At 42.3% G+C, this 26,280-nt stretch overlaps 1 protein-coding gene and 2 non-coding genes across 3 annotated transcripts; 2 read left to right on the top strand and 1 right to left on the bottom strand.

Moving 5' to 3' along the window:
- Nucleotides 1-155: 155 nt before the first annotated feature.
- Nucleotides 156-25,225, bottom strand: LOC135487048 (uncharacterized). Its single transcript, XM_064770362.1, has 54 exons — nucleotides 25,088-25,225; nucleotides 24,640-24,749; nucleotides 24,126-24,347; nucleotides 23,099-23,300; nucleotides 22,621-22,784; nucleotides 22,128-22,247; nucleotides 21,766-21,917; nucleotides 21,446-21,557; nucleotides 20,899-20,982; nucleotides 20,650-20,700; nucleotides 20,162-20,242; nucleotides 19,816-19,899; nucleotides 19,551-19,622; nucleotides 18,984-19,121; nucleotides 18,315-18,539; nucleotides 17,864-18,064; nucleotides 17,432-17,665; nucleotides 16,923-17,127; nucleotides 16,331-16,494; nucleotides 15,876-16,127; nucleotides 15,476-15,561; nucleotides 15,093-15,242; nucleotides 14,523-14,718; nucleotides 14,181-14,330; nucleotides 13,672-13,897; nucleotides 13,315-13,412; nucleotides 12,425-12,692; nucleotides 11,899-12,044; nucleotides 11,745-11,807; nucleotides 11,447-11,548; nucleotides 10,742-11,278; nucleotides 10,377-10,517; nucleotides 10,054-10,174; nucleotides 9,664-9,867; nucleotides 9,068-9,236; nucleotides 8,773-8,941; nucleotides 8,145-8,381; nucleotides 7,805-7,990; nucleotides 7,496-7,642; nucleotides 7,128-7,292; nucleotides 6,738-6,925; nucleotides 6,269-6,416; nucleotides 6,003-6,120; nucleotides 5,506-5,701; nucleotides 5,020-5,338; nucleotides 4,600-4,779; nucleotides 4,378-4,449; nucleotides 3,896-4,006; nucleotides 3,213-3,488; nucleotides 2,918-3,049; nucleotides 2,403-2,582; nucleotides 2,071-2,168; nucleotides 1,652-1,827; nucleotides 156-1,400 (listed from the first exon to the last, which is right to left on the bottom strand). Exons 2-54 carry the CDS (start codon nucleotides 24,727-24,729, stop codon nucleotides 1,114-1,116), a joined length of 8,895 nt encoding a protein of 2,964 aa, XP_064626432.1. The 5' UTR covers nucleotides 24,730-24,749; nucleotides 25,088-25,225; the 3' UTR covers nucleotides 156-1,113.
- On the top strand, nucleotides 13,034-13,106 carry Trnat-ugu (transfer RNA threonine (anticodon UGU)). Its single transcript has one exon. It is a non-coding gene; the product is annotated as a tRNA-Thr (tRNA).
- Nucleotides 23,910-23,982, top strand: Trnat-ugu (transfer RNA threonine (anticodon UGU)). The gene has a single exon. It is a non-coding gene; the product is annotated as a tRNA-Thr (tRNA).
- Nucleotides 25,226-26,280: the final 1,055 nt, after the last annotated feature.

Raw genomic sequence — 26,280 nt, 5'->3', positions numbered from 1 at the left:
TTCCAAGTTGCTTGTCAAACATTCAGACATTGAGTCTATGCAGCCATGTCCTGCCTCGTTAGGTTGCTCATGGCGGACAGTCTGCCATCCCAGATGTCACCACGATGTGATAGCAGGCACAGTAAAGAAATACAGACAACTTACTGACAGCAATAACCTATTTTATTTGTGCATTGTCTTACAATTGATAAATAAACAATATCACTGATCCAATATATACTGGAATGTTCTGTACAATCCTGAGATCCATGTAAATATATATCAAGTTGTCATGGTAACGCATGTTAAAAAGAAAACAATGAGAGAAAGAGTTTCATGACGTATTTCAGCCATGAGACAATTTTATCTCGAACGTGTAGTTACCACATGGTGGGCTGGACCTCGACGCTTCATTATTTTCCTAATCTTTACTGTTTAGTTTCTCTACATAAGATACTTGGTATTGCACCATGCCTGTAGTCATGTCGCTCACAGAAATAAAGATACTTTCGCCAGCCCACAATGAGAACTTGATAACACTATCACAGTTTACATTGTAACATTACAATTATATGAGAAAAATATCCAACAAATGTCTTGGATAGACTCGTTATATCACAGATTAAAACTTTTCCAGAACAGGACATTGATCTTATAGGACGTAAATATACCACAGGTCAATTTTGTTATAATGGCAGACATGATTCTGGAATCGGAACATTGATGACAAAAGTTACAAATTGATTGCACAACAAAACAGAACTCATCGTTTCCAAAAAGTGTATTGTGCTCAGATTATGCTGTTAACACTCCTAAAAGCTACTCTGGAAGAAGTTGAAGGACAAATGCTGCAAACGCTAGGAACTGGACAGAAGTATGGATCACTATAAATATGCAATAAACAGAATCATTTTGGCGACTGGAAGTTCTGTGATCAGGAGGCTGTATCCTGTGTCATTCTAACATTGTTTGAGTCCTTGTGAACGGCTCTTAATTAATTCCACCAAATGTCAGGTTAGAAGTCAACCCATCATTCTTCTGACATCCAAGATGATGGAATCTTAGGAACTACAATGTATGTGACAACTGTGATGTCAATGAAGAACCTCTAAAGACAATGTGCCAACTTGTCAACTATTGAACAGTGCATGCTATACTCTTGGACCGTTCAACCTTTTTGGGTGGAGTGAAACCCTTCGATGTTGCCGCAGGTTTTGATCCTGAAGAACTGCTTGGCTTTGCAGGTTTTGATCCTGATGAACTGCTTGGCTTTGCAGGTGACCTGGCAGGTTTAGCAGTCACTGCTGGCATACGTTGGATTTCTTCCTTTATTGATGGTAATTTCACATCCTCTTTGGCAGGTTTATCGCATTCACTTGGTGTTTCACTTGGTGGCGCTGCTGTTGTAGGTTTGTCATTACCTGGAAATACAAAAACACCTCCCATTAAAGGCTTACGAGAAACAATGTCAACACGGGTACACGAATCACTTCGCAATGCTAGACCACTGACCCGTACATATATAACACCACCAGTCTGAACAGGTATGTGTGTCTCACTATTTCCCAAAACAGTTGTCAAGCTAAAGTCAATTCAAACTCAAGTATGAAGACTGTGTGTCTTGCTCTTCCAAGAAGAGACCTGAATTCGTGTCAAGAATCTCAGTACCCACCTTGAGGCTTGACTGTCACCAGCTCCTGATAAACTTTCAGATCCTCAATCAGTTGGTAGTCGCTGACCGTATCATGTGGCGCTGGGTCTGACACAATTACTTCAAGCTTGGAAACCCTGGGTAACTTCTGGTGTTCAGGACACAACCAGAGGAACTTGCCGCTCGGCAGGTAACACCTGGAACATCAATCAGGGAGACTAGACACAAACAGCAGACCAGCAAATACGAGTTTAGACAACTCTGCTTTACACATCTTACTCAAAGGACAATGCAATCAGAGTAAAATGTCTTGTCGACGGTCACAATCGATGTGTCTGTGTCCGGTACGAACTAAAGATAGCCTGATTGAGTAGGGCGCCTTAAGCTAGACCATGCTGCTCCCACCTCCATCAATGTTCGTTTATAACCATGTGACTGACCTTGCCAAGCCTCCAAACGTCTGCGTCACATCCTTCCTAATGATGTGGTTTCTGATAGCTTGGTAGAATGGCCGTACATCAACATTGACTCCTGCGCGCTGAAGGGACGGACAATATGCTCAGTTAAATATCATTCGCAGGTTTGAACATGCCCAATTCTGGACCCAAAACTGTGCCTTTATAGAAAGCTATAGGTATCTAGCAAGAGAGCTATAATCCACAGTAGTTATCCAACATCACATGCAAGTTTGATTTGTAAGGTTGAAGTCACAATACATTTTTTGACTTGAGTATTTGTTAAATGATGGGCTGACCATGGCCAAGACAAATACCTGCTCTAAGATCTTGATGAAAGCGTCACCTTGGGTTGAGTTCAAGCATTGCAGGTTGATATTGCTGTGCTTGAGGATGGAGAGGATGCGGGCAAAGAACGGAGCGGTCAGGTGAAGAAGGGGCGTCATTTCATCTTGTATCATCGAGATGGGGAAACCCTCATGGACGGCATGCCAGCCCTGAAAGAAGTGAAGATTTAACCTGAAACCTTTTGCTGGTACCACATGGAGTGGTATTTGAGAAGGAACTGGACTAAACCCAGCTCCCAAGTATTGTCTTTCTTGAGCCTTGACACAAAGGTGCAAGTTTTGCAACATATAATGCAGGCTCACTCTGTAAAGGGTTTATTCTTTTTGAAAGTCACACTTAGTACTGCTCAACTTAATATGGAAAGATAATATGCTATTATGAGGCCATCTTGAGTGTATGAGTGAACTCCTTCTTGATCGTTGAGCTCCAAGACGGAAACTTCTCCCTGTGAAGAAAGAGCGAACTCCGCCAGATATGATCTTACCCCTTCGTGCTCACACAGGACTCGGAAGCAGTATTCTCCAGGTCCATCATGCGGCTTGTCAGATGGCTGATCATCATCTTTCAGGTCAATTTCAACTGATTCGATGCCAGACCCACCTGATTCAGAGACGCTCTGAAAAAGTCGGAAATCATTTCATCAAAGATCAATTCAGTATTTGATAAAAGAGCTAAAGACATTTCTGCAACAGTTCTTGATTAGAACATAGTTTTTGGTGAAATGAAGTTAACTTTGTGTTTCAGATGTGTCTCGGATATGATCACTTTAAACTGCTCACCGTTGGTTCCTGAAGATCTAGGACAAACAGCCTTGGATAGTTACTGTTATGATTCGTATAAGTCACCAACTGACGCAGGAACTTCCTCTGGGCAAGCTCATACAGTTCCTGGAATGCCGACTGCTTCTGCGTCCCTTGTGGAGCAGATGATTTGCCATCCTTCTGACAATCCAAGCTAGCCAAACTATCAGCCACTGATTCCCTGAGCTGGCTGAATGCGATGTTGTTGGCGACTTGGAAGTTCATCTTTGGGTAGCCAAGGGAGAGCAGGCCAACCTGAAGAATGAAAGGAATACCTATTAGCACCCTGCAAATCAGAGATTTTTGTTGCAGACACCAGTAATAATTACCACATGCAACAGAAACCCCTTGTGCGTGGTGGTCAGTACAGGAGCCTGTGAAAAGAAGAGATTGTCTCCGAGACCAGTTATAAATATCAAACCTAGCTATGGCTGGTTTTATCTGCAGACAAGAAAAATTTTAGCAGGTCACATTGATATGACTATCTTGTAAGCAGGGCGCCTCAATCAATTAATTGATCATACATTTATAAACCTGACTGGACGAACGTTTTCATGCAAAGAAGAACCTGGTGAAACAACACAACAGATATATAACACATGCACCCAATCCTCCCCACTGGAAAACCATGCATGCAGCTCAATATGGCATCTTTACTTTACCTCGGTGGATTCCCAGCTGTAACCTGTACCAACCACTGCTAAGATGATAGGCTTCTTCAGAGTGACGTGCGCAAACCTGAACTCCATCTGGCAATTAGGGGACATCGCATACTGAAGAAAACATAAGGTGAAAGGTCATAATCCCAGTATATATACAGGGAAATGTCTTTTCCACAGAAAGGGATGACTCACGACTTGGCCATTCGTACTCGGTTGGTAATCAGGCCTATGAAATCATCATTCTGATAAGACAATACTGTCTTCTGCAACTGCTTTCTTGGGGACCCTTGTAAATCTATTCCTGAAGCATTTCGTTTGACATGAAATGCGCTCCATCCTTCTTGACCCACCAAGGGCTAACATTTGCTGAGCTATACAGTTCTGCTCTTTCAAAGCCAACAGGGATTGCCACTTGATGGGTAAAGCAGTGGTAAGCCCCAAGAAGTCAAGACTGAGTTTATCACAAAGACAACCAACCTTACCTCATCTGAGACACAGGCCACAACCACTCTGCATTTCTTCAAGCTTTCTGCAATGTCACTAAACAGTCCGTTCTGGAAAGAAGATGAACACAATGTTTTTGGTAATGACAGTCTTCTCCTACACCCATTCTAGAAAGTGGTCAACCCTGACTCTTAAAGACGTTTGGTCCCACCTGGTCAGTGAATGCCCCGAAATATAATACGATCTTTAGCTAAACCTACCACTCCAACATTCTCAAAGTCAATCCAAGCTGAGAAGCCTTCACTCTCCAAGAACTCCTTGAGTTGTCTAGGATCACCGTGGCCTAACGATCCAGCCTTTTCAACAGCATGTCCGATCGCTACTGCCTGGGCAGAGTTTGTCCAGCAATAACTGACAAACACGTCGGCACCTTTCACAACCTGTCAAGAAAAGGGAAATAATGTTGTGTCATAATGGAAGAGCCAAAGCTTTCAGAAAACATCCTAAAACATGGGAACTGCTGTCTTTGGTACAAAGGTCCTCGACTCAACAATACATTTATATTAGTGTGTAACTTAGCCTATGCTACTATTTCATCCTTATAAGTAACACGTGCCAGGGAAGGAGCATGTGAATCACACCACACAAGATTTACTTTTCTCTTTGTACACTCCACCCACCTTCTTCTTGCCAACCTTCCCCGACACCTGAGTGACAAGCTCCTGCAGTTTCGACTCATACTGTTTCGCTCGCTGCATATTGACGTACACCTGGTGAGCCGTCCTCATACCAATCACCGACTGCTGCCATTTTCTCCCCTTACCAGTCATGACCAGTAGAATCGGCTTCTTCAGCGACTGCTGCGCAAACTGGAACATGCGCTGACAATCTGTGTCCAAGACGAAGCTGTCGGATACAAATGTTATGACCGTCTTTGATGACGACATTGCTTTTATGACATCATCAACTGACATGGAATGGAGGTCATCCTGGTACCAACTGAAAAGAGATTAGTGAGTCTGTAGTGAGCATGGGAGAATCATTTTGCAGTACCTGTTGGAGTCGGTTGAACATCCACATCAGCCTGCACGGGGAGAGATTCTCAAGTAAAGGACTCTTAGGCACAGAACCTATTGGTATTACACTGGACTGCTTTTACCACTTACACATTGAATCCTTTCTTCTCCAGGTCGTTCTTAACCTGTCTTGGATGGACGGCGTCTGCTCCTTCTTGAGGAACGTCTGCCTTGCAGTAGAGGATGCATGTATCAAATGGCAGTTGATTCTGCAGGTCCTCCAGGTCATGGACCATGTTGTTCATGTGGACCTCATAGTCCTCAGATGCTTCTGGTGGCATCATGGCTGGAAGGAGAAATGTATAAAAGACGATGTTGAGTTACATGGAGCTGTCAAACTCATAATCTGATAATCGTGAGTTGGTTCCCCAACAAAGACACCTCACTTATGACCTTTGGAAGTCGTTTTACTTGGATAACCATGTCCTTTGAAGGAGACGTAAGACAAGATTCCCTGTACTTGGTGTCTATGCAGGCGCAAGTGAAATACTCCGTCATGAACCCAAATTTGTAGCCACCGTAGCAAGCAATGAACACCATGGTTAGATGTGTTTACTGGTGACGATATCAGACATAAAAGTAGTTACCTTGCACTTCTGATGTTGCGAGGGAATGAAAGAATGCATGGCACTGGAGATGCATGGCCTTCATCTCGACAGCCCGCCTCAGCACTGATGACGGGAACATGGTCGGATGCTTAGCGTCCTGAAACAAAACAAACTAGACATGATTTTAACTTGTCCAGACTGTGACATCGGTGATGACGAGCAAGAAATTCCACAAGAATGTCACAAAAAATAAAGTTCTGATTTTTGCATCTTTTCAAAGATTTTCATGTCAATTATCTTCTTACCGCTTTCAGGCAGTCGGGACAAGGCATCAAGTATTCGTACTTGACCCCACGGAAGAACTCCAGGATGAGGCCCTCAAACACTTCATGGACCAGGAGGATCATGTTCTCGGGTCTGGTGCCCTGCGCTCGAACGAGCACTTCAGACTCCCTGGTTAAACAATACAATATCATCAGATGGATGCCAATCATGATCCATCAACACCTCTATTCGCATATTCTTCCAGCAAATTGAGATCTTCACAACAATCAGGCACAACTCTTGGCCGGTCACGTTTAGGAAACTGAGGCGAAGCTCACAGCTCAAACAACTCACCAAACAAGTTTACAAGTTTCAGAGCAGGATCATCACACGCGTTGAAACCACACAAGTGCACCAAATCTCTTGTCAACTTAAACCATTGAAGACACATTGTTTCCAAGAATGACTCCCCAATATTGACACCGAGCATTCTGGTATAACAAATCTTACCCCTCCATTGTAATAGCAGCCATGTGGTCATTCTTCCTTAGGACAGAACCTCTCTTCCACATGCTTGAGCCGTCAGAGAACTGGTAGAGGCGGACCTGGGCCCGGTTAAACAGGCCCGCCGGCAGACTCTCAAAACGATAGAGCATCTCAGCTTTCCTCACTCCCTCTTTCTTTGTTGGCCATTCAATCTAAACGACAGTTGAAGTAGGTATAAGTATCCCCATTGAAGTGTTCTTCTCACACCAAACAAACCTTTCAAAAATATTACAATTTTTGAAAGGTATCAAGAGGTGTTTGATTATAAATTCCATTCATCCCAAAATTGGTCTGACAGGACCAAGTCACAATAACCAGAAAGCCGGGATTAGGTGATTTCAAACGTCAACCTACCTCTGGCTCAGTCTGAGGCAGAAGACAAGGAACGACATTGACATCCTGATCAGCCAATGGGAAGGTCAGGTCAAAGAGTTCAGTCAGTCGAAGCAGCCAATCATGAAGCTCTGAATCATAATCCTTCCAAATCGTGGCGATGTCCTTATGATCGAGATAACCATGCTGAAAGTAACAAGATGAGATGATCAATAGTAATCTTATAACTTTTGATCTCCTTCAATTTGGATTTTTGCAACAATAAATATTCTCATGTCTGTCTGTTGAAATTCAGTTCCCAAAGCTGGGATATTTCTGTTTTTCACAATCGAAATGACATGTCTGAAAAAGCGTTACTGTTCATTCACATTGAACTTGCAGACACCTACCTTGTTGACATCATTGTGAACTGACACGACACACGCCATGACGTCGACAATCCATTGTGGGTTGATCACCACACGATTGCGTAGGAAGTCACTATCAAAGTGCTGGAGACTGCCGAGGTCATGTATGAATTGGACCGCTTGCTTTATCTAAGGAAGAAATGGAAAGAACAGATGATAAACCAAATAAATAATCAAGAATATACTTTTGTGGATGGCAACACACCTACCATCATATTGATGAAACGGTAGGTTGTCCCAAAGGCAGCACTCAATCAAGCCTCCATCCCCTCCGCCTTCAAGAAATCTCACCTCATTCCCAAACACTGCACTCCTCGAAGCTTCTTTCTCAATATCCTCCCAAAGCAGAAGGCTGCCAGATTGTCGTCTGCTGATGATGTTCTTCTCGAAGTTGAACCACGCCTCTGGAATCCTCTCACCCATGTATGGCTGTAGGAAGGTTGTCTCTATCAACTTGTCATAGAAATCAGAGACGCCCTATAGGAGAAAGGGAATCTCATCATTTTCAATTTGACTTTTCTTTTTCTTCTCTTGGTCCACCTCTTGAAACAGTAAATGCCGGATCTACGAAGATGTACTGTATGTAAACAAAGGAGATGAAACATGGGCACTGCATTCTGTCTCCATTTACCTGTCCAGTTTTAGAGCTGATGTAGAAGAATCCAGTGATGTTTGAAAACTTCCTCATGAATTCTTCAGACGGCAGTTCCGACCTTGACACTTCATCAGCATGTGTGCCCACAATGAAGACAGGCGTTTCTGGTGCATGGCATTGGATGGAATTCAACCAGAAGTCTAGGCCAGCATGCTCAAAGCCGAGTCTCATGTTCCACACCAGGATGTAGATGGCTCTCTTTGACAGGAAAAACTGGAAAATACAAACAAGTATTTTCAGCAAGAATGTCTTTTGTATAGCAATTCTGATGGCCTTAAGTGAAGGCATTTACCTTGTGGCGGGAAGATCACATGCTCAAGACCCATTCGTTGGTATGTCCGATAAGGTTCTTTAGTTGCTACCACCTCATCAGGAAAGAGCAAAATAGATGATATCCGAAAGAAGTTACCTCTCAAACAGAGCTGGATGTCAGGTGGAGAGGGGGGCAATTCTATGATGTCAGAAGGAGAACCCATGTCAAAGTCTGTCACAGTGACAGAACATGGTGATCAGCCTTGAGCCAGCTTGAACAGTTTTGGAACAGTTTCATCCCTATCGATAGTGGAGTTTGTCTCTCAATATAGGGAAATGTTGGTGTCTTTACCTGATGTGTGTTGTAGTAGACCGTTTGTCCAGCAAAGTCCCACACACTATACGTCAATGTCAGGTTGCTGCGGGTCACCTGCCAGTTCTTTATGTCTATACCATCCGTAATGCCTTCGGCGGAAGTGGCAGTGGTTTTGAATTTGTCGCTCATCAAGGCCCTAATCAGACTGGAAATTGTCAAGAATAGATATCACAATAAAAGCATAAACTCAGTTTCCACAACAAAGGGAAACCATACACAGCTTTTACAAAGGTTTCCTGCTATCTAGTGATTCAGTGAAAGTTGTAAATACCTTGTCTTCCCGGCTTCACCAAGTCCGACCAACATGAGTTTGGTCCTGTAGCATGTGACAGAGCCTGCAGCCAATCTCCGCAGGTACGCAATCGTCAGCGTCTGGCTGTTCTGTCGGATGATCTCCTGTGGTGGGGTTTTTAGGGATGGACAGCTCGTCAGGTTAAGAGCTAAAGAAAATGAAACAACTTTTGGAATTGGAGCAACAATAGTTTGCAAGCGAACTTTAGATCACTTTGGAACTATTGAAGGGTATACAGTCATTTTGGCAATGACCATTTGCCATGGCTGTTTTCGCACAAGTTGTTTCGGCACACTACCATATCAGCTCATGGTTGTTTCGGTCCATGACCAGAAGTCGTTTCAGACCATCGGCTGAAATGGTCATTGGCAAAAACGACTGGTATTCTGTAAGCATTGGAGGAAGACTTCAATATCTTCCGTACTGCTTTGCAAACTTAAAGACTAGAACAGTGAAAGTTCTGATGGGTTGGCAGCCCTAGCAGTGAACTGTACTGTTGTTATGTTTAGCTAGCTGGTTTATCAGTTTTTCTAGATCAAAATCAGACAAAGAGATTAAACGTGTCCACAACTCACATTCAATAGGTGTCTTGGCAACTTCTCCACTCACACTGACCAAGTGAGGGTTGTCCATAATGAGTAGCTGTTGCAGGTTGTTCAGCTTGCCGATCATATCCGGGATGACCTTTAACCCCTGGTTTGATAGGTTGAGGTAGGTCAGGTTCCTGCAGCTGAATATCTGGGATGGAACGCCACCGAAGAGGGAGATGTCCGCCGAATCTGGAACAAGTCATTATCAATGTACTTCCTGTGCAGATGCAAAGTCATCTGAAACAACTTTATGATTCTTATAAACAACAACGTCTAATTGACATCAGTCAACCTTAGCTGGGGTACTCTACACACTGATATTGTAGCCTGAAAAACACCCCAGCAAAATCGGGCCTTTATTGAACCAATACTTACCCTCATTATCGACCCCTAGCCTTGGGAACATCTTGAACATCCTCTCCTGCATGTCGTAGGTTCCTCTTGAGGTGAAGCCACCATCGGTAGGATTACACGCATTGTACAACTCTTCTTTTTCCTGAAAAGATTGGTGGTTAGTCTCTTTACAAGATTATCTACCCTAGAGGTACTTTACGGTACATTATTGTCGGGAGGTCGATGTGAGCACATTGATCTCCTGTGATGTCTCCACTTCCCTAAGTGATCACAACAGATCGCACGAAGTTCGCTGCTGCACGTGCATCAGACACAGACATGAAATGATAAGACAAATAACCCACCTCTTTGTGTAGTACAGCCATATTGTAACTCCACTTCCTGTTTGACACAAACGACATGTATTTCTCCATTGTCATACTTCGATGTGGCATATCAGACGCGGCCATCCAGAGGACACCTTTCAGGTTCAAATAGGTCAGATACTGAAGTAGAAAAAGATTTACTAAACATAGAAATATGTTCAAAAAGATCTCAATGGCAACGGGGCTGTCACACCCTTTCAAGAATTTAGGACAACATATTTGTCACAAGTGCTTCAAACAAGAGTGGTCATCCCCGAAGGCTCCAGCAGGAACTGAAAGTTTCATGATGGCGGACGCCACGGTATCGTATAAGCTCCTCAGGATGAGCTAGAAATGTATCATACCCGAAGTTTTCTAAAGCTTTCTGGCAGATTGACAACGGCAGTGTTTTCAAGGGAAAGCATCCGTAGTCTGCTCAAGTTCCCGAAATCTTGTGGTAGGCTCCTGATCAATGTGTTGCCGACATCCAGAATCTCTAGTTTGCTAAACTCAGAGATGAAATCGGGAAAACGCTTCAGAGGATTTGTATGGAGATTCAGAGACCTCAGAGTTCCTTTCAACTTCTCAAGTTCAGCTGGCAGTTCTTCAAAATCGTTCTCACTCATGTCGAGATTCTCTAGAGTATTGCAAAGCCCAATGCCACTGAGTGTTTTAAAATGACAGCCAGACAGGTCAACAGTCACAAGATTTGGGAAACGCCGGAATATTTCCATAGCAATGTCCGCCTTCGTGTCTGCCGAGAGTTTGATTGCTCTGAGATTTTCAGCGTCTATAACCAGTTTCCAGTCGATGCAGCGATGTGATTCACATTGGCCATTCTCAAGATCCTCCCGCGGCTCAAAGGCTTTGTTGATCTTGATGGTGTACACGTCTGCCTCTGCCTGAAAGGAATAACACAATCTTTACATTACCAAACCTCTGAAAATGCAGAAACAACAAAGAGGTGATTTGAATCAATCCTATAATTAACTTCTTGATCAGTAATCTGTAACTTGAACTACTGGAATTATAACAAGTTGACCTGAAAGCTTTGGCTGAGATCTACTAACCTGCCTCATCTCTGGGTTCATCTCGATGTCAGTATTCACAGCCATAAGTAGAAGCATGGTTTCATAGTACAACGCCATGAGACGAGATAGACACTTCCTCATCTGAAAACACCAAATTGTTTTTTAGCTTTCAAGACCAAATCTCTCTTTTAACTGACAAAGACGTAGCAGGTTCACAATGACAACTACTCCTGTATTCTATATTCCATTACAAGGTGAATATGCGGCCAAGTTAAAAGTTGAGACTGCACCAGGGAACGTTTGTAATATCTGAATGGAATCTAGAGAATGCACTCACCAAGCCTTCCTCAAAGTCTTCCTTTACTTGCGACAAGATCTTATTCCAGACTTTAAACAGTGGCTGAAAAGAAACAACGGACATGACGCACCTGAAGAATCGACAACTTATTCGGCAACAGTGAAATCAACAACGCTCAAAGAACAACACTTACAGGATATGCCATGAGTCTCTGATAGCCTTCTAGAAAAGGGGCCACCAATGCCCTCCAGATCTGGCCAGTCTCAGCAGAGGTGACACCATCAACATCAGCCAAAGGGATGACGGGAGCATTCATCAGGTGACTCGCATGGTAAACCGCTGAAACAAACATCATTTTCAATAAAGCTGAAGAATATGAGCAGTATGGTCTGGCAGTCAGGTATGTGATATGATCATTCTGGCTTCAATATACACAAGTATGACACAAAAGATTAGAGAGGTACTTCAGAGCTAAAGTAATGTTAGTGATGGTGACCTGCAGACTCTGTCTATTTCAAGGCCCATCTAGTTGCTTTCGCCCCTCTTACCTGCATTCGACAAACAATTTTGGAGTCCATCGTTGCCCGCAACAGACATATTCATCTGAATCACAACCGTGCAAACAACACTTTGGAAGCCGCACACCTACAGGTGAGTACAATGGCCCAGGCTATTCAATCAGAGCTAAATCTGTGAAAAAAGCTCAAGACCATGCATACCGTTCCTGCGACTGATGACATCTCCAGCACAGACTTGAGTCACTGCCTGATTGGTCAGGTCATGGACCACGTGACGTGATGGATGGTACAGGTGATGCGTCTCGAAGTTGGACGGCAAGAACAACATGGACACCGGTGACAGACGGTTTTTCATCATGATGCTATTTTCAATTGTCCTGGCGAGCACTAGTGGTGTGTAGGTTCCAGCGGTGCACTGGACAGGGTGGTTCTCAAGACGGCCCTTCAGAGGCAATAGATCAATGTCAGCCTGAAAATAAAGAACATATCTTGAATGAGGTAGAATGAGCATATGAAGTGAATTGTTCAAATTTTATTTTAACTTGGCTATAGAGTGAGCTCGGTCACAGATACACAAGAAATGTCAACAAATCAATGATTATACCACTAGGAAGACATTGAAAACATTGTTTTATAACTATAGGACATATGTAATCAATAACCTGTAACTTCAGCAATTATGTACCGGTACATTTAATGCATGCCATATGTCAAGAGACAATATAATAAGAAAGCTGTCACTGTGCCTGCTGTGAATAAACTTGACAAACTGCTTGACATGTACCAGCTGATCACCTCATTCTCACACAAGCCTCCATAGCTCAGGGGTTAGAGCACTGGTCTTGTAAACCAGGGGTCGTGAGTTCAAATCTCACTGGGGGCTACTACCTCTTTTTACCAAATTCGTCTTGTCTTTTTTTTAAAGTTGTTTTTTCATAAAAACTTCGACAATTTTATTAATGGATTTATGATGCTGATATAATGAACATTACGTAAGCATATTCAAATAATTCTACCGAACATCCAATGTGAGATTTACCAGTTTTTCTGACTAACCCAATATTAGTTTGAGAACTATCATCTTTCCTTACCGTATTCCTAATGACGTGTCTAAACAGCCCAATCGGTGCTGGTAAAGTCTTCGTCTCATTCAGAAACTCGTAAACTTGCCCTGGACGTTTTACAAGTTCTGAAAGCAACAAATAGTGAAGGGATGAAAAGCCAAAAAGTGTAAAAGTGTAAAAGATCTAAGCAGAACTGGCCAAAAACGATTGATAAGTTATCTTCAGACATTAATTATGCATTATTAAAGGTTTACTCCATTTGTAATATAGAAATACACAATGCTGTTGTGCTGTTATTATACATGCAAATGTGCTGAAACTTGGTAATTATAGGATTTGCATATTCTGTCTACACAATGGCATTTCACTGTTTACAATAGTTACCCTTCCCAATGGTGATGCTCTTGTCGCCAGGGGTCTGACACAACGACGACAGGTCTTCTGAATTCGGATGAATCTTCCTGGCAGACGACCGCTTGTGTTTATCTTGCGACACGTAGAGGTAGCCATTGGAAATGGATTGTATCGTTCCAACTGCCCATTGACCTCCAATCCCTGTTTCATCATAAACAACCAGGGTGTTGACGTTGAAGTGTCTGGACGTCACAACCTGTAAGAGAAGATTCTTTGAGATGTCACGAGGATCACCTTTTAATTTGTAAAGTAAATTTGTCTACGACATGTCTCTCCCAAAGAAAGAACATGCCAGATCTGTCAAACAAGACACTCTCAAGTGCCACCTGGGGAGAAGGCAATTTCTATTTTAAACAGCTGGCTGCGAACCAATCACAGGACCAGAACAAGTCAATAGTGTTATATATATGGACTGTCAGTTATGTCGTCAAAAGATAAAACGTCCAAAATCAACATTGCTGGAACTAAGGAATACTTACTGGACACATCGGTGTCTGCATCACCAGTTTGGGCCCAGACTCAGTCATGAATGAATCCTCTGCGGTTATCGCAAGGAAGGAATCTGTCTGGATGCCCACAGTGACCACAGCACACCCATTCTTGGAGATAATCAACAAGAGGTCATTCGTCTGCAGCAGGAAAAAAGAATTCGATCACAATAATATCGCAATACAGCAAATAGATCCTGCAAAGAGCTTGATAAAGTGGCTATTTTGATGAAAATGTTTGCGAGAAGAGATTCGGAGTGTGTCAGAATTCTAACTGAGTTGAGATGCTGCTTTAAGCTTCAACAGGCAGCCAATGTGTTTTCTTGAACCTACCTCCCATCCATCTTCAGAGACAATACACTTGACATCCAAATGCAAAACATCACCCGGTAAACATTTCAACGCTTCGTGCTCTTCCTTCACATCTTCACCAGTAAACTTCTTGATGATCATTCCTGCCAAGTTCATGGTCATATCACCTGCTCTCTGCAGGTTGGAGGTAAAATCATCGGTTTCTCCACGTTTCAGTCTGGAGTCAATAACAAAATCAATTGCATGTGCTAGCACACTTGAGGTGGAGGCTGAAACTTCATCGCTTTGGGGCCGTTGGAGTTTTACAAATGGTTGCGATCAATTTCTATAACAAACATCAGCTTTTAGCATCTTTGCACCAAGGGTTTTGCAGCCCGGTCAGACAGATCTGTCGCCCTTCTGATAAGAGGGTGAATCTCGCTAATAAACTAGCTTATATCAGGGATCTCCAGTTCCCTCCTACATATATCAAAATTTTACCAGAGCTAATAATGCCGTTGGCTTGTTGCTGTTTACTTGCCACTAGATGTCTAATGGATAGAGTGATAGAATTTGTTTTGAACAACCAGACCCACTCTTAACTCATCATACCTTGTGATGCACTCAACGTCTCGTATGATGTGTAGCTCCACGCCTTTAGAGTCCAGCACCAGAAACCTGACCGCTTTGAATTCCCTCGCACAGAGAGGCTGACAAGACAGAAACAACTCCACAGAACTCTCTTGTCGAGTCTCAGATAATCTGAAGCGAAAATGATGAAAGTGGTCACAGTACACCCTCCCTCTCCACCAAAAAGGCAAGAGAATGATTGCCTTAAATAATCTAGTTCAGGGCCCAGTTGCTAAATCAGTACCATTGGCATTACGTCCTGATATAAATACTGGGGCAAATAGAGTAACATTAGTCTGGGTGTCCAGTGGATTCTTCACTGGCAGTTATCTGAAACACTGAAGAAAGTTTTGCAGTGGACTCACTCTTTTTGCTCTGGTTGACTTGTTTCAGCAGTGATGAACTCAAATGTCTGTGATCTAAATGTTGGGTAGAGGGAGGACTCCATTGCCTGAAAGCATCAGATGAATGCATACGAATCACAGTCGATTTACGCCATTGAAGTCACACACTAACTTCACACAGAATAAAGACATCATCTACATTTTTGAAAAACCATGGTGTACATGTAGTAAAGTTGAAGTAGGGGCTCTTGGGAACAAACCACTGGTTTGATTTCCTTGAAGTTTGGCTTTTATCAATCCTTGCTTTGGGATCAAACAGGATTTTCTCACATCACCAGCCATGGTAATGAAATAGTCGTACACTGACCCAGTGCACTGAATTTGGACAAGATTGCAAGATGGTCAAGCAAACACAACATACCCAAAATTTCTCACTTTGAACCTCGGAGATGCCGCAATGCCGACATCTTTTGGTTCCCAGTTCCTCCTTCCAATCATGGTACGGAAGGTAGGCATGGCGGCCGAGCAGAAGACCATACGCCAAGGGTGACATCCGCTCCTCTTTACAACTTGGACAAGGTATTTCACTTGTAATGTCCCTGGGAAGCTCCAGTGGAGAGTATCTATACCTGTAGACGGTTTGGGCACAGGATCCAAGGCATGGGATTACAACCTGCAGCATTAGACATAAAATTACTCCGAGTTATTAGTCATCAAACTTTGATTTTGTTATGTCAGCCCCAGGTTCGAAGATACAAGTGATAACTGAAAAAACATTCAGAGTTAAAAGAAAGAAAATTTCACAGACATCTTCGAAGACATCATTACAATCATCTGCTGTCTCATCAAGACAGGACTTGGATTATATTAACTCACATGAGAGTGTAGCAACGGATAGGAGATGATCAGGCCTTCGATACACAGACAGATACTATTGACGAGACCCCACATGTACTGATGAATGATGTACTCATTCGCCTCTCTCTCCTGGCTGAAGCGAGTGCAGCGGGCTTCTATATCAATGGAGCCGGTGATGCGGGCTAAAAGAGGAACACAACAGTTTAGTCTCGAGTGTCAATCGGAACACACCTGAGTCTCTGGAGGAAACCAACATCACATGACAAAAGACTCGTCTGCTCAGAGGTGATTGGTATTTATGTCAACTCCACACTTTGACATCATAGGCACCCCTCAGACGTCCCCATCTGTGATTTGTGTTTGAAATGAAAGGTCCATGATGATGATGCACAATGCATGATGTAAATGTACTTGATGCATGGGTCAGTCATACAGCCCTACATTGCTAGAATCTCTGTTAAAGTGACTCAGTAACGATAACAATGATGTTTTGTTTACAGTAGGGATCATTTCAGGCTAACCTCAGCCTATTATCAAAAGGCTATCATTTTCATGGCCAAAAATTGACTTTGAGGAATTCAACTGCCTGATTTTGAAAGTCTGTACTTACTGCCATGCACATTGTACTTGATCTTAGCCTCGACTGCTCCCTGACCAACGACAGCGCAGGTTTGACAGCAGAACTTTACATCAAACATCTCGTGAAGTTTTGCTACAATCTGGGGAATCAGTACAGAGGGGAAGCCGTTATCGAGATTGTAGGAGTACGTCACCTCGAGGTCGGTGTCCGGTTTCTGATCGGGCCAAAAATGTTTCTGAAACATAACAAGGACAATTAAACAACTGAAAATTAAAAATTTTGATGGATATATTTGAGATACACTTGACAAACTGTTTAAAGGTTAGAGTTCTATGCAGGCTATTGAGGTATCAAGTGGGACCAACAGAGCTCAGTAAGCTTCTTATTCCTTCTTAACAAGTCGTTCTAAACAGCATCGCACAACCTACGAACAAGAAAGAATAAAGCGAGGATCAGAACCAACTAACTACTCAGTCTGTAGAATTCTTGAGGAAGGCGTGGTCCCCAAGTTGACATAAGGGAACAGTTTTGTTACTCACCACGTAGTAATAATTTGAGACGAGACCCTCTGTGTCATCGGGATTGTCTGTGTTGAAGATACGCTCTCCCAGTCCACTCAGCTGATCTTGCCGAGGGTTCGACCAAAGGTACATCTTGGGGGGCACATCTCTGAAGAACACGTAGTACCAATCTGGCTCGGTATTTTTTGGAACATCAGTTTTAACTTGGAGCACAACACCGAAGTGTTGCATGATGGAGAGAACTGCTGAAAACTAATCAAATAGACAGTGTCAGTTGATATGAAAGTTTCAGTTTTATCATCTTGTGAAATCAAAATCCAAAGAGATCCAAGATCAAAATGACTCAGGCATCTCACTTTAGCGTGCAGGATGTCAACTGGTTTATTCTATTCTGTTACATGAGTTACTATGAGTATTACTCCCCATGAGTGCAATGCTGAACTGACTTACTTCGTTCCCTGTGCAGTGGTCTTTCCATGCCTCCTCCAGGTCGCCCATTTCATAAAGCTGGGCGTAGCGAGTCAGCGACAAAACCCGGTCACGATTCTCTAGTTTCTTGTCTTTGTGCTTCAAGTCCATGATGTCCATAAACCACTGTACATCAAATATGATTGGTTCACCGGCAATGTTTGGGTAGAAGAGAACTTTGCCCTGAAATGAAAGTTAACATTGTCATAAATCATCATCATCAAGAGCATCGTTACATACAGCTTGATACAGTCTTTCCTCTGTTAGATCTCCAACCCATGCACATTGAGCAATGCAAGAATCTGTTATTGAACTAGACAATGCATTGCCAACCTGGCAACTGTTGTGGCAATAGTTATACCATCACTGGCCTCACTGTTGACAGAACAATTGCAATCATCTTATAATACTTGACCACTGAAACCAAACTTACCATGTTAGCAAGTCTTTGGACTGCTTTCCGATACGGTCCCATACCATCACCAAATGGCTTGACCGACAGACTCTGCACATACTCCTCCAGATTCATCATCTTGACTTTAGGCAGTGACGAATACAAGCTGTGTACTGCCTGGCTGAATTCGTACGACTCCCACTGGTAGACCGTACGAACATACTTTTCACAAGTTTCAAGAGAGAACTGAATTGCAGTGTGGTCCTGCAAGAAAAAGGCATATCATAGACAGGGTCACAGAAAATCAATGACAGAGAGTAATAAATTACAGACAGGGGATGCCCCAAGTCTGACTTGGACTAAGACGTCCGATGATGATTTTTCTAGTGAATGGATTGGATACTGTTTGTGATCCATGGGACAAAGCATTGGCCATGGTTGGTGAGAAGAAACATTCCTGCTGGCTTGTTCTTCCACGTAGTCTGCCAGGCATTACAATTTCAGTTCATGCTCATTCCTCGTCCTCTGCCAAGTATCATTATAAACAGATGGGTTGTTTTACAGTCAGTAACTAACAGTGGTTTTTTATCAAGTGAACGGGAACGGTTGGCAAGAACATCAAGGCCATCAGAGACAACTGAAAACGGCCATGCACCAACCGGACTGCAATCCAATGGAATAATTCTTAGAGTATTTAAGTACTCATACATGTTTGTTCTGGATTTCCATTTTCTCCTTCAAATCAGTTTGTAGCTTGGATATCTTCGGCCAGTGCTCTGTGCTCAACTGGTAAACTGTCGTCATGCAAATATAGAACGCATGTCCAGCGATTGATACGTTGCGAAGCTGAAAGATAAACAAACACGATAGCCAGTGTGTCAATAAGAATTTGTCGGTTTTATAACAGAGAGGAATACTGGCCAAAGGATACCAGTCCCTGACCACTACGCTCTTGGGCTCTAACATGTAAAATATGGCTGAACTCTCTAGGACAGCTACCCTTTCACTGAAAATGGACTGAATGCCTAGCGAGCATCTCCACAATTCCAAACCCAGAAGAACATTGGAATGCAAAGTTCTTGTATTTTGTACAAACTTATGAATAAGTTCAACAATTTTGGCGGGAAAACCTAATCATGCATTTTGTCCCCGGATTTTCAACTTCACTAACGCGGCCACCGCAACCATTTAACCTCGGGTCCCATGAGTGGTCATGTTACCGGGGTTCCACTGTACATATATCCACTTCAATTTAACCACTTTATTAGTAATTACCCTTTGTTCATTGAGATCAGGGTCGTTCATGAGAGGAGTGATCTTTTTACAGCGTTCCACAAAGTCTCCAGGCTGGAATGGATAAGGAACAAATTTAGTTGCAAATAATTCCACATAAAAATCTTAAAATGAAGAAGTTGGCGAAAAGGTTCAGTGCAGACAAGCTGCTCGGTAACACATCACAAACAGAAAAAAGATTGTGGTCGAGCTGATTCTTGTGTGATAAAAACAGTAATGTTTTGACTTTTCAAGCAATTCTACTTACATTTGACAGCGACTCCCTCAACTCATTGAGGAAGGACATATTCCTGATCATCGGCTTGAAGAGTTTCCAAGTAGCTGACTTTAACTGAAAGAAGACAGACAACACTGAAATGTTCAGAGTTTTGACTGACCCTTCCTAAGAACATAAAGCTATGGAAATCTGGTGTCTGAATTTCAATTCTTGAACTGTTTGGTCAGAATTCATTGGTAACGCACAATTTCTTACACATATACCTCAACAGTCATTTCTGATAACAAACAGATATTTAAGAGAGTAAAATGAACTTTTGACCTCAAAGTTAAATGGGTGAGAACACCCTTGAATCATTTCTGGAGGGGTTACTCACCGAGTCTGCCTTTCCTAAAAGGACTAACAGTCCTTGTGCTACTTTCAGCAGCGCTTGTGGTGGTGAGCTCATGGATGCTATCTGAATCAATCAGGAAATGAAAAGAAAGAAGTTTTAATTCAGGTCATTTATACAGTAATCAAAATAAAAAATTATCAACTAAAACATACCTCGATAATATCAAAGGATCTTTTGTGCAATTCAGATGCAAGGAGGCTTTTATTGAAGGAACAAGTTCCTTTCATAAAACTTAGTTTTTTCTCTTTTGGAAGCCCCAGAACGATCAGATGATCATTTTAGGAAGATTTTCGAAAAAAAACCCAACTTTTTAACTGCACGCCGCAAGAGACAGGATGCAGATCGAGGTTCTTGCAATCAAGAGTTTCCTGAATATACAGTCGACTCAGAACTCTTAAAACTGGAAATGACCAATGATTACAGCCACCAAGAAATCTCCTATCAAGGCTGACTAAAACCGATCCTCTTACCTCAGATATATCACTCTTTCTAAGGTTGTCAATGGATGCACTAGCTTTATTCTGGAAAAGAAAACAGAATATCATTGGAAAACAGCTTGATAGCTTGACACAACCCACTACAGAGCTGCCACATCATAATTGGTGTCAAACGAAACTAACCATTCCTCAACACTGCAAATTTTGAGGGAAGCTGTATTTTGAATCAAATCTTCACAACCTTTTACACTTTTTACTCCCGAATAATGCAATCATATTTACCGTTAATTCTTCCTGTACTTTTAGAAGATCTTCCAGTGTCTGATTACTTCCTCCAACCTCTTGTTTCAGGGCGCAATACTCAACCTGAAAAATTTGAATTTATTCCTAGGATACGAAAACCATCAATACAAGCAAATTGCAATAAAAGATTTAAAGTTTCACATAATTTTGACCTCCACCAGGACTACACCATGGAGCTAAAAGGTACGTTGATACTTGATATAGTATGGGTAGCCAAGGGTATATGGGGTTGACTGAATAAGAGGTCAGGACAGATGAAGACGAAGTTGGGAACCCCACCAGCCCAATTCTGAATTTTAACAACCGACATCAGTGACAGACCAAAACGATTGAGGCCTAAGGCCTATATATTTGTAGTTTAGTTCACCTAAACATCAAGACAACTTATGCAACCATGAGACTCCCATTTTCATTCAGAGCCGCTCTCAACCACAGCATCTTTCCGTTTTTCATGTGTCGTATAGACCATGTTTACAAGCACGCACTCTTACAAAATGGCAGGCAGACTATTCATGATTCTCCTTACATGTTTAGTATCCTTTTCTATGCTGAAGAAGTAAATAGGGTCCATCTGATGAAATTCCTCCGCCTGTAGGCCACGGCTGTAGTGCTGCTGAAACTGGAAGTCTCGCTCCCGACTGAAAGACGGTAAAATCTTTTGAAGCAATTGTTAAGGTGATCTGCTCTCACAAATTAAAGGAAACACAGAATGAAAAACTGGAAGAAATTCCAAGTTATCATATAAGAAAACGAGAGTAACAAAAAGAATATAATTCATGCCATTCTTTGCACTAGCATCTGCCAATGTCACTGGTCAAGATGATAAAAATGATGTCATCACACTACCTGTCAACCTTTTCCTTCTCCATCAAGTTCTTGAGGTATTCACCTCGTGATGTCATAGCGGTGGACAATGTTTTTGTCAAATTATCAATCGCAGATTTGGACTCCTTGCTTTCTGTGTGAAATGCCAAGATGATAAATGGTACACAGAGGACCTGAAAGAAAAAGTAGCACATTTTCAGTTTAAGAAAACACTGTGCATCTTTCGGGCTGTTAATACTGCCTTGGAAGAGTTTTAGTCTTCCATTTTTGGGCATAAGGTCAACAGAAGCGATTTTCTCTGAGCAAATGATGTTAGTTTACAACTCTAAAACAGAACTTAGCAACGACCTCAGATCTGATCGTGAAAGTAGAAGATGGTGTACCTGAGCCCGCGCCGAATCCAATCGTGACATGATCTCCACCTGTGGGTTGCCAAGGTTACCACCAACATCAAACGCATAGATATACACTGCACCATCAGTCATGAATGAACAGGGATCAAACTGCAACAAAACAGAAATGATACATTTTTTTCTACTTACTGTACTTTCATGCTTACTGTACCCCCAGACGCATGCCTATACAATGTGGTTTGATCTCAACTCCCTTCGGAACAAACTTCAAATTTGAATTGCCTGTGACAGAGCCAGTGACAGCACATTTCAATTGCCTGTGAACATGCAATGAACATGACCATTTCTGCTAGCCAGGAACTCATTTACTCCTGTGAGGCGAGAAGCAAGAAGGATAAAGTGTCTTTCTCAAGGACACAGAAATTATATTTTAATGATTGGAGGCAAACAGTATGACCTTATAAAACATTGTTTTTTTCCCAGAATGATGATTTGATCAGACCATTTATTACTAATCAGTTACCTCCGTCCCACAGAATTCATAAGTCACGATACTAGTGTGTAATTTCATGTTGCCTCCACCTGGCGCCCTCTTGCTGATCTCACCAACATGATCACCGCGAAGGTATGCCACCACATCCAACTGGAGGCTAGCATCGCACATGACGATCGCCTTGTCCTTGGAAACTGAAGGAAAACAAGATCACTTGAATACCCCAAGGCCACGGAAAATAGCCGGTCACTAAAAACAAAGAGGGCCCTAGGACTCTAGAACCGCTATAATGGACCAAGGTTTTCAATTATCACAAAAGCACTTGTTGATCTCAGAAGGTAACAGTGTACATCCCTTTCAAGGTGGCTCCAGGCTGACCCCCCCCCATGTTGACATCATCGGTCGATTGGCCCCCCACCTTGCACCCAGCTTTGTTCCTGACAAACCATATTCCCTAACATTGCTCAATACCAAGCGTCCCCGAAAAACACTAAACATCTTTACTCACTATCATAATCGATTGTATCCTCTGCATTCCTCAAATCATTATAAATGGGACATCCCTCCAGCGAAAGTTTCAAGCCAACTCTCGTTGCTGGGACATAACCGACATTAGCCCCCTTCAAGGACACCACCTCTAACTTTTGACACTCTGTTAGTAGGTAGTGTAGGCCTCTCTCTGTCACCTTTATACACCCATCTAACGAGATCTAGAAATGACAAAGAAAAACATTTCCGTTATCCTCGCCGAGTCCTCGCCAATTGCCAGTGAAAAGAAAATTCTATACCAGAAAATTTTTCAAAAAATTGTAGTTTTTAATGAGATCATTCGGTCATAGATGTTCACTTTTTGACGCCTTCACGTGAAACTTGCGCAAGTGTTTAGCATTCTTGCTATCCTTCATTATGGTCTACTGGCTGTAGTAAGCTATGATTTATGAAAAGTATTTCAGAACTGATGAAAACAGAGTCCTGAGAAGCTAATCTGTCAAGCTCAAAGCTCTGTTCCACAATGTGAAGGACTTTGATTTGAGGGACTATCTTTCCCTTCACACCACTCATGCACTATACAGAATGTACACACCGGACTTCTTATTTGTAGTCCCAGTGTGTAGCACTGGCAGGTAGTCCCAGTGTTCTGGACTCCTCATGCTATGCTCTGATCGTGATCGATGCCAACTGTGCACGATACCCTATACCAGACAATAGTGTTTGAACTGTGTATTATCAATGGGCTAGTCGTGTGGTAGCACAATACATTGTACATGCTCGCAGTGCATTGGTTTAATACACAACTCTGACATGCATGGCACAAGGAAGCCTCCATAGCTCAGGGGTTAGAGCACTGGTCTTGTAAACCAGGGGTCGTGAGTTCAAATCTCACTGGGGGCTACAAATATTTTTTCAACTTCTTTTTTCTTTTTTTTTAACATCATCTTTTTTGGTTATGAAATACTTTTTATGAAAACATTAACCCTCTCTGATATTAAATAACCAAGATTTACCATTTATTTCAAATTTTTCACATTTCTTACCTTCCGAATATTTTTGAAACATTTGGCAAGTCGATAAATGCCGTAGTCAGTCAGATGAGTGCAGGCAGCAAAAGAGATATCTTGCAGAGCTGATTCTCCATTGTTTTGAGTTGCCACAGACACCAACACATGCACCACTTCATCAGTTACTTGTTCTATACCACTGAAGTCGAAGCCTTGGACAACCGTTGAGGACTGGTGGTAAATTTCATCAAGATAAGTCTGCAAATAAGCATCACTTAATTTAGGATGATTTAAAGAACAACTTTGCTGTCCTTTTTTAAACATAAAAAAACTGTCACAATAACTTTATAAACTGTGTTTTTTATTGAGATGGGGCCTTTCGAAGTGAACTGCAGATTTTATTTTGAAAATCAACCTTGTTATGTTCTTAAAATGTGATGGTGGAGTGCCCCGTTTTTGTAAGTTGGATTCATCTTTTCATTATAAAAAACTGATATGATAAGAAAATGGTTAGCCTCAATAGATTTAGGCCTATAGGCCCCCTACTCACAAATAGCTTATTAGTAGGGTATGCATCACAGACATCTAGACCTTGGTACAATTCTTTGGATCCGAGGGTCACAGGAGAAGATACCATCATTCATCAAGGTGATTGCTCAGCTGGTAAAAAGAGAAAACGCAACTGTACAAGTGCTCATAAACAAATAGAGCGAACACACCTATTTGTTCTTGATGGTGATACCCTGCATAAACTGAAATGCTTCATCTTCCTCCGACCAAAGTAAGTTTTTTCATGTTTAAGGCTAAATTTATTTTCAATGATTGTTTGTTGGGTGAAGTTCTGCAAAAGGCAATGGATTTCTCAGAAACTCTGCAGGGGGACATTTTCTCTTCACCGGTTCCTTGATAAAAATTACGTCATCACACCACCTCCCCTTGGCCTTGGCCCTGCCTAGTGCCTTGTCACGCAAAATATTATTGAAGGTTAAAGTTCGCACCTTGTGACGAGTTTCCCAGCAAATTCACTCTATCAACAGCACAGAATACGGATTAGAAATGTCAAATATTGTATCAAGACTTGTCTAATGGCAAATAATGTCATTTGTCAATTGGCTGTTCGCAGATATACTCCAAAATCCATCTTAAAAAAGTAAATATGCTGGCATGTCATGCATGTGCATAGCTACATGTAAACAACTTTACTGTTGTTACTGTCGTTTAAATTTTCCTTTCATGCCGTTGGAATTTGCCGAAGACGGTCGTGGAGCAGTTCCGGGCAGCGAGTCTTTTTTTTACAGGTGGGTTCGTACCCTTGTGTACATTGGCCGCCAATCAGAGCTCGGTAACTTCGCCTGACGTCATCAATTAAGAAACGCACGTGTTGTTAGTCAGTAAACAATATCAGTGACTCGCTCTACCAAAACTAGGCGCTTGTCGCATCTAAACTTGACAGGTTGATACGGACCTGTTGTTCATTTCCCTATTGTAGACCTTTTGTGAAATCCGTATCAACCTGTCAAGTTCAGATGCGACAAGCGCCTAGTTTTGGTAGAGCGGGTCACATCAGTGATGCACATTAACAATTGGTGCGAGTTCGAATCTCGGAAGGACCAACAATTATGCACTTTTTGTTTTTATTGCTTTTTATTCATTTACTTGATTATTTTAGTAATAAATTAAATGTACACAATGGTACGAACCTACCTGTAAAAAAAGCTCGCTTCCAGGCAATGGTGTGTTAGGGGAAGAACCCCAGTGCAATACAACCAGTGCTTGCTCTGGACGATGGTGCATTGGGGGAACAATTGGATTAAATCTTCAGTCTCCGTTTGATTCTAAATCTACATGACATTGATATCATTGTTCAGGCCTGATTGTAACAGATACTGTCCGACTCCCCACACTGATTCATGGCGTTCATGTCGGCATGCGACACTGTCCATTGCACCTGCAGGAAGACGGAATTCATAAATCTCCTCAAAATCCCCAGACAAGTGTTTTTTGCGAATAATGGATAACAGCCTCGATGCCCCGTGTGGCGAGACGCCCTGCAAGTGTGACAGTCAAGACTGAGATGTGGCTGGCCGATATTTTAGCATCAACCAAGGTCGGATGATATGCGGGGACACCATGTCAAAGCCAGAGCATCGGATATGACACGAACGAAGTCACGAGAATCATAATAAATAAC

This window comes from Lineus longissimus, chromosome 4 (assembly GCF_910592395.1).
Source record: "Lineus longissimus chromosome 4, tnLinLong1.2, whole genome shotgun sequence".
In the NCBI taxonomy this organism is placed as follows: Eukaryota; Metazoa; Nemertea; class Pilidiophora; order Heteronemertea; family Lineidae; genus Lineus; species Lineus longissimus.
Note: the sequence above shows the minus strand (reverse complement) of the source record. Positions and strands in the feature narration are given on the sequence as shown.